The 8,493-nt window shown below is 34.3% G+C and overlaps 1 protein-coding gene across 1 annotated transcript; it reads left to right on the top strand.

Moving 5' to 3' along the window:
- Nucleotides 1-261: 261 nt before the first annotated feature.
- LOC149531494 (AAA-ATPase At3g28510-like) lies at nt 262-2,060 on the top strand. Its single transcript, XM_089809280.1, has one exon. The coding sequence runs from the start codon at nt 472-474 to the stop codon at nt 1,831-1,833; it is 1,362 nt and encodes a 453-aa protein (XP_089665406.1). The 5' UTR covers nt 262-471; the 3' UTR covers nt 1,834-2,060.
- Nucleotides 2,061-8,493: the final 6,433 nt, after the last annotated feature.

Below are 8,493 nucleotides of genomic sequence, written 5' to 3'. Positions count from 1 at the left end.
AAGAAACTAAATTTGAAAACTTCACTTCTAAGCTATAAGCCAATTATATAACTTCCCCTCTAAGCTATAAGCCAATTCTAGAAGCCTACTTTATTAAAAAACTTTATATCCAGATGCAAAGGCCAACTTTAATTACTTCCTATCTAAGTTATCTAATTTTGTTTTGTATAAATTTTTTTTCAATTATATATATATATATTTTTTTTTTATTCTTTTATTCTTTTATTTTTTGAAAACCTTATCATTAGATTTTTATAAATTTTGGAAACAAATAACAAGTTGTTTTCCTCTGACATTCTCCGTGCAGAACACGTCAGCTCACCGAAAGAAAAAAGAAGAGAGAATAGATAAAGATAAAATAAAGATAAAAAGGTGGATATCCAGTGGCCACAGTGCTTTCTGATCACATCATTCTTTCCCGAGCTTCTTTAAATTTACTGTGGGCTTTTCTCTGGGAAGCCCACTGCAGCCATGGAGATTTGGTGGAACTTCGGGACGCTCATGACGAGCATTTTCTTGCTCAGAACTCTTCTCAAGGAATTCCTCCCACCCGAAATCCATGACCGCCTCATTCTTCTTCTCAGCAGACTTGCAAAATTCCTGTCTTGCTACATCACCATTGTAATTGAAGAAAATGAAGGCATGAGAATAAGCGAGGTTTACGAATCAGTGCAGACTTATTTAAGCAAGCGATCTTTCTCAGCGGCAAGCAGATTGAAGCTAAATAAGCCCGAAAATGGCAGGGTATTTACCTTCACAATGGATAGAGAAGAGCAAATCGGGGACGAATTTCAGGGCATCAAAGTCTGGTGGACTTTCCATAGCAGAGAGCTCAAACAGCCGAGGCATTTCTGGAACTCTATCTCTGACGAAAAGCGGTATTTCGAGCTCCAGTTCCACAAGAGGGACAAAGCTAGGGTTTTTGACACCTATTTGCCCCATATTCTGCTGCAGGGCAAAATACTGGAGCTCAAGAACCGGCACCGGAAGATTTACACAAATAAAGGCGGCAACGGACTGTCCTGGACTCCGGTGGTTTTCGATCATCCGACCACTTTTGAAACCCTAGCTCTTGACCCCGAGTTAAAGGACAACATGATGGAGGATCTCAGGAGGTTTTCGCAGAGGGAAAAGTATTATAAGAAGGTCGGACGCGCCTGGAAGCGAGGGTATTTTCTGTACGGCCCGCCGGGAACCGGAAAATCCAGCATGATTGCTGCAATTTCTAATTATTTGCAGTATGATATTTATGACCTGGAGCTAACGGAGGTTAAGAGCAATACTGAGCTCAGAAAGCTTCTGATTGCTACTACAAACAAGTCTATTATTGTGATTGAGGACATTGATTGTTCACTGGATCTGACGGATCGGAAAAAGAAGTCGAAGAAAGAGAGCAAGGAAGAGCCAGATCCGGTTACGGGAAAACCAGAGAAGGAGCCGCCGGAAAGCAAAGTGACGCTGTCTGGGGTTTTGAATTTCACAGATGGCTTGTGGTCGTGCTGCGGCAGTGAGAAGATTATCATTTTTACTACAAATTATGTTGAGCGGCTGGATCCTGCGCTTCTTCGGTCCGGGCGCATGGATAAACATATTCATTTGTCTTTCTGCAGTTTTCCTGCGTTTAAAGTTCTTGCAAGAAATTATCTTGGCCTTGAAGATCATCCTTTGTTTGAAAAAGTTGAGATTTTGATGCAAGAGGCGCAGATTACACCGGCGGATGTAAGCGAAGAACTGATGGGGGCGAGTGATAATCCCGCCATTGCGATTCAGAATGTGATTTTAGCGCTTGGCAGAGCAAAGGAAAAACTGGTTTCAGTAAAGTCGGTGAATTGAAGTCTGTTGTAAGAAGAAGTCGACAATTCAAGTGCGGACAAACCACCGCCAGCTTGTGAATGACACGAGTAACCGAGCAGAGCCAAACTTTTCATATTTTCTTTTGTAGAGTTTGCACGAGACTGCAATCGTACTATTGAGGTTTGCATGATATATAGGTAACTGAAATCGCCCTAAACTGCAATGGATATATATATTTATAAGTTAATTTGATTAGTATTTTAGTATTACTATTGTAACGAATACTTTAAATTTATGTTGAGTTTGTCTATATTTAAAAAATAAAATAGTTAAAGCATCTTTTTTAAGTTTATTGTACTATGTTGTTTTGATATTGCAATATTTTGGTATTAATTTTGCATTAAAAATAAATTATTTTATGCATGTCAAATTTTCCAGATTTTAAATAATAATAAATAAGTTGGTATGTAATTGCAATTAAAAATTTAAATGAACCTTTTAATATTAAGTGTGTTCTTTATATTTTAATGCATGAAAAGTATTCGAAATTGTTTTTCAGCACATCTATGTTATTTCTTCACTATTAGAATTTATTAAAAAAATTGTATCTATTTCAAGCAAATAATAAAATATAAGGACACAAATATCAATATTTATAAATTATTATGAAGTTTTGACATGTTAAAGATTTTTTAAGAAGAAAGAATAGTAAATATAATTCATATTTTAACGGCTTGGTAATAAGTTATTCTACAAATACAACTTAGTCAAATAAACTCTATCTTGAATTATTTATATATTAAAAGTTAAAGAGGTGACAAGTATCATTTCCAAGCAACATGAAATTGTAAATGTTAACTTTTTTTACATGACAACTACATTTTTATTACATAGCAAACAATCTTATTATAAAAGTAAGCAACCCGAGCATTAAAATATTATTGTAAAATACTAAGATATACTAAATCTCAAAGAATTTATAGTTTACGTCCCACTCACAACAAGTATTTCAATGTTCTTGTCACCTCCAATCGCATAATCATTTTCTTTTCCTATTGATCAAATCTGAATTACAATGATAAAAAACTACTAGAAAGAATAAAATGAAACTAAAGAATCAAAATGACTATACAAAGGCTTAATGAAAATTATACAATGAAACATAGAAGATACTAGCACTTATAGGAGGTTTGAGAGATGTGCTAATGGGAAACTAAAGGCTGAATATAAATAGTTTGTAATATTTATATTACACAATTTATGATCACTTTTCATGTTTTTGATTCAACTAGTTGCTTTATCATAAGCATTAGATGTCTCCTCGTCTATGTAAAATGTTCCAAACTAGTGATACCACTTAGATTTAGGGTCCCTCATTTCTACCACACAAAACATCCATGGAGATATTCTAACACCTTTATGCCTATTTTTCTTAAGCATGATGTGTGGATTCTTGGAATTAAATTTAATCTTTTGAGCTAGGTGAAGTCCTTAAGTAAAATTTGAGAATTTTGGCACTTTAGAAAGATTTCCTCTCATGTGTGTGTGTGTGTGTGTGTGTGTGTGTGTGTGTGTGTGTGTGTGTGTGTGTGTGTGTGTGTGTGTGTGTGTGTGAGGAGGTGAGGAGGGGGATTGTAGGCTAATATTTGTATTTCTACTTGAAAAATTTGAGGTAAACTTCACTACAACATCAATGTTGAGAATTAGAAATTCTAGTTTGATTATCCACACTCTCAAGTAGAAGACTATGTATAGTGGATTGCTTGAAGACAATCGATGTAATAGGTTACGATCCCCTCAATTTGCATAGAAAATATTTTGACTCTAAATCTATGGTTTACTATATAGTTTGTGAATTGACTTATGCAAAAATCATTATAAAGTGTTATGTATTACATACCAATAACATTAGAAAAATAAGAGTATCCTTGACCACAATGATTAGTAAAAGTAGAATACACATTTCTACCAATAGTCTAACATCTAAAAATGACCAATTATCAATATTTGCTCATGAGTAATCAGTATTTTGGTTCGTTGGACTATTACATTCTATCAACAAAATGCACAATAAATTACCATTACACACTAAGAATAGTATCTACACTACTATGTAGACTATGTTAGTCTACTATTTTGACATGTCCTATACAATTTGAGTACAAAATGCTAAGAACTTGAGTAGTTGTAAAATATAATTAATAAGTGTATAATGAAATGGAATTTGTGGGATACTAACAATGGAAAGGCATACAAGAAGAGGCTATTTGCATAAAGAAGATCAAAAAGAGTCCAAAAGAATGCAAGCTACAAAAGGATGATAAGAAGGATAACTCTCTGGGATTGGAGGAATAAAGGTTCCTTGAGGCATAGACTTCAGATTATGAGATGGACAATGAGGATATAAAGGATGCATACCTAGATTAAAAAATTAGATAACTTAGATAGGAAGTAACTAAATTTGGCCTTTGCATCTGGATATAAAGATTTTTAATAAAGTAGGATTTGGGAAGTTATATAATTTAAGTTATTATACAAATACAACTTAGTCAAATAAACTTGAACTTGAATTATTTATATCAATTAATAAAAATCAAGATTCAAGTGAATCCTATGATCTTAATAATTGTTTTAACATTGCAAAACAAAATAACAAGAGATCGGATATGATTCTAGTACATTATGAACAAATTAATGATCCGAAAATATCTTAAAGAGATGACAAGCATCATTTCCAAGCAACATGAAATTGTAAATATTAACTTTTGTTAATGACAACTACATTTTTATTACATAGCAAACGATCTTATCATAAAAGTAAAACCCAAGTATTAAAATATTATTGTAAAATACTAAGATATACTATATCTCAAAGAATTTACAGTTTACATCCCACTCACAAGAAGAATTCCAATGTTCACATCACCTCCAATCACATAATTGTTTTCTTTTCCTATTGATCAAATCTGAATTACAATAATTAAAAAGTACTAGAGGAAAGAAAATAAAACTAAAGAATCAAAATGACTATACTAAGGCTTAATGGAAATTATACAATGAAACACAAAAGATACTAGCACTTATAGGAGGTTTGAGAGGTATCGTAATGGGAAACTAAAGGCTAAATATAAATATTTTGATGTTTTTGATTCAACTAGTTGCTTCATCATAAGCATTGGAAGTCTCCTCGTCTATGTAAAATGTTCCAAACTAGTGATACTTCTTAGATTTAGGGTCCCTCATTTCCACCATGCAAAAAACCCATTGCCATATTCTAATACCTTTATACCTATTTTTCTTCAACATGATGTGTGGATTCTTGGAATTAAATTTAATCTTTTGAGCTAGGTGAAGTCCTCAAGTAAAATTTGAGAATTTTGGCACTTTAGAAAGATTTCTTTTCGTGTGTGTGTGTGTGTGTGTGTGTGTGTGTGTGTGTGTGTGTGTGTGTGGTGTGAGGAGGGGGATTGTAGGCTAATATTTGTATTTCTACTTGAAAAATTTGAGGTAAACTTCACTATAGCATCAATGTTGAGAATTAGAAATTGTAGTTTGACTATCGACACTCTCAAGTAGAAGACTATGTATAGTGGATTGGTTGAAAACAATTGATGTAATAGGTTATGATACCCACAATTTGCATGTAAAATATTTTTATTCTAAAAGTATGGTTTACTACATAATTTTTGAATTGACTTATGCAAAAATCATTATAAAGTGTTATGTATTACATGCCAATAACACGAGGAATAGAAGAATATCCTTGACTACTATGATTAGTAAAAGTAGAATACACATTTCTACCAATAGTATAACATCTAAAAATGACCAATTATCAATATTTGTTCATCGGTAATCAGTATTTTGGTTAGTTGGACTATTATATTCAATCAACAAAATACACAATAAATTACCATTACACACTAAGAATAGTATGTATGCTACTGTGTACACTATATTAGTCTACTATTTTAACATGTCCTATACAATTTGAGTACAAAATGCTGAGAACTTGAGTAGTTGTCAAATATAATAAATAAGTTTATAATGAAATGGAATTTGTGGGATACTAACAATGGAAAGGCATACAAGAAGAGGCTACTTTGCAAAAAGAAGATCGAAAAGAATCCAAAAGAATGCAAGCTACAGAAGCATGATAAGAAGGACAACTCTGTGGGATTGGAGGAATAAAGGTTCCTAGAGGCAAAGACTTCAGATTATGAGATGGACAATGAGGATATAGAGGATGCATACCTAGATAACAAAATTAGATAACTTAGATAGGAAGTAACTAAATTTGGCCTTTGCATCTCGATATAAAGCTTTTTAATAAAGTAGGCTTTGGGAAGTTATATAATTTATGTTATTCTACAAATATAACTTAGTCAAATAAACTCTAACACATGAATTATTTATATAAATTAATAAAAATCAAGATTCAAGTGAACCCTATGATCTTAATAATTATTTTAACATCTCAAAACAAAATTACAAGAGATTAGATATGATTCTAGTACAATATGTACAAATTAATGATCGAAAAATGTCTTAAAATTTAAAGAGGTGACAAGCATCATTTCCAAGCAACATGAAATTGTAAATATTAACTTTTGTCACATGACAACTATTTTTTTTTTTTTTATTAAGTAAAATAGGTTTTAAAGGGATCCTAAAACCCAAAAGTTTTTACAACATATCAAATATAGAGATATTAAAAAAAGTCCAGCATTAGCGAAACTACTTAACAAAAGCCAACCCTAAATAATAGGCTTGCAACCATGAAACAAAAAACTAGCTAAACTAGAACAAGAAAAAACTAGTTGTATAAGGAAAGTACAAGACAACAAAAAAGCACTAACTATCAATTCTCTCTATCAAGAACCTACAGGGTCTTTGTAGCTTCATTGGTCTTCCTATTGTCTGCATCCTCTTGGCCTTGGTTCTAAGCCTCCACCTAGTCCTTGGTTTCTTTCAGATCATACTCAGCCTACCCAATTTCTAGTCTGGTCTTCTCCATTATTTTCCCAGCAAATCTAGCACTAATCAGTGATTCACCCAGACTATTAATGTTCTCATTTAGAGCATTCAAGGTGGCGATCACTTGACTTACCAAGTTTTGATGAGAGAGCTCCATCCTTTGGATTCTTTGTTCAACCTTGGTGATTTTGTCCTCTTGGTCTGCCCTGTGTTCCTAGATGTTGAAGTGCCATTGGCTTCCTTCCTTGCTTCTGTCCTCTTCATTGTACCGCTGGTCACTACCAATTTTTTGGTTTCCTTCCTGGCTTCTTCTCCCCTTAAGTTCTTCAATTTCATGAAATAACCATTTGATAGATTGAAAGTTGTCTACCATGATGTTCTTGGCATTGTTTAGAAGATTAAGCCCAGTTTCCCTCACATTATCAGACATCACGACCAGACCAAGATCATAGTGGGTTTTTCCATCAATGTCCTCCATCGCTTGAATATTCAATAGCTCCCTGACAATCCCTAATTTGGTTGTATTCAAATTAAAATTCCTCCAAGACCTCCTCGTATTTTTTGTTATCAGCTCCCCACTCTCTTTTCCCAAAATATCTACAGATGGGGAGGAAGTGGGACCAGGGCCTATAATCTCAGGAATCTGGTCTTTGGTTTCAAAAGCCTCATCTAATGCCCTTTTCTTAGGATTCCCCAACATGTTAGTTGAATCCTCCTCCTCCTTTTCACTTTCCATCCCCTTCTTCTCCTCCTTCTCATCATCCTCCCCCTTCTCAACTTCCTCCAAGTAAGTATCCTCATCATCATCATTATCCTTCTTCTCCTCTTGAGGCTCAGGTTTTGGGGGGATGTGGGGTAAACCTCTATGGCTCTTTCTACAGGGAATACGGGCAGAAGAAACAATGTCCTCTTCTTTTGACTTTATTCTCTGCACATCCTCAGAGTCCGAGCTCCTAGTTTCATTGGATGCACTCCTAGTATCACCAAAGGATTTTCCCCTAGTTTGAGACTTCAGAAACTCATAAACCAGGAGAAGTAATCCCTCATGAAGAGTTGGGTTAGCGATTGGTTTCCTCATGAAACCCTCGATACCCTTGGTCATGGAGGTGAAGAGATAAAAAGGAAAAGAGATTTTGATGCCATGCCTAAAGTGATTAAGCAAGACAAAATGATGCATTCTGATCCTATCAAATCTGGGGTCTAGGGAAATATATTTAATAATAATCCCAAGGACATACCTCCATAGCTTTTTAATTGACTCCATGTCGTAATATGTCTCCACCTTGACAACCTTATTCAAATCCTTTTTATCCTTCACAAAAACTTTGATAGTGTTTGTCAACATTTTCTTATCTCTGAAAAAATTACTCCCTTCTAGAGGGATTTTTGCAACTTGAGCTATCAATTCCACATTGACATGGTGGGTGACCCCATCAATTTTGAGTCTCCCATTTTTCCAAGAATCCACCATAATCTTGGTGATCCCTGCATCAAATTCATGGAGCTTCTCCAAGAATCTAGTGATTCCTCCCTTTTCCAATTTATGCCAAACCTTTAGTTTCTTCTTCTAGTTCTCTGCCTCTCTCGACGACTCCCTCCTGCTTTTCTCCCCCACCATGGTTTCCTCTGAAACAAGAAGCCCCCACCTGTTTACAGAATTCTTACCCCACCTACTCACAGAATGCTTATAGATCTCAGCCTCCTTCAAACTACAAAACTTGA

This window comes from Cupressus sempervirens, chromosome 11 (assembly GCF_028749045.1).
Source record: "Cupressus sempervirens isolate cs-2001-9-10 chromosome 11, ASM2874904v1, whole genome shotgun sequence".
In the NCBI taxonomy this organism is placed as follows: Eukaryota; Viridiplantae; Streptophyta; class Pinopsida; order Cupressales; family Cupressaceae; genus Cupressus; species Cupressus sempervirens.
This window is presented reverse-complemented; position numbering and strand designations above follow the sequence as displayed.

Bases quoted from the DNA above. Each gene is read 5' to 3' on its own strand.
- LOC149531494 (XM_089809280.1), top strand. From the start codon at position 472: ATGGAGATTTGGTGGAACTTCGGGACGCTCATGACGAGCATTTTCTTG.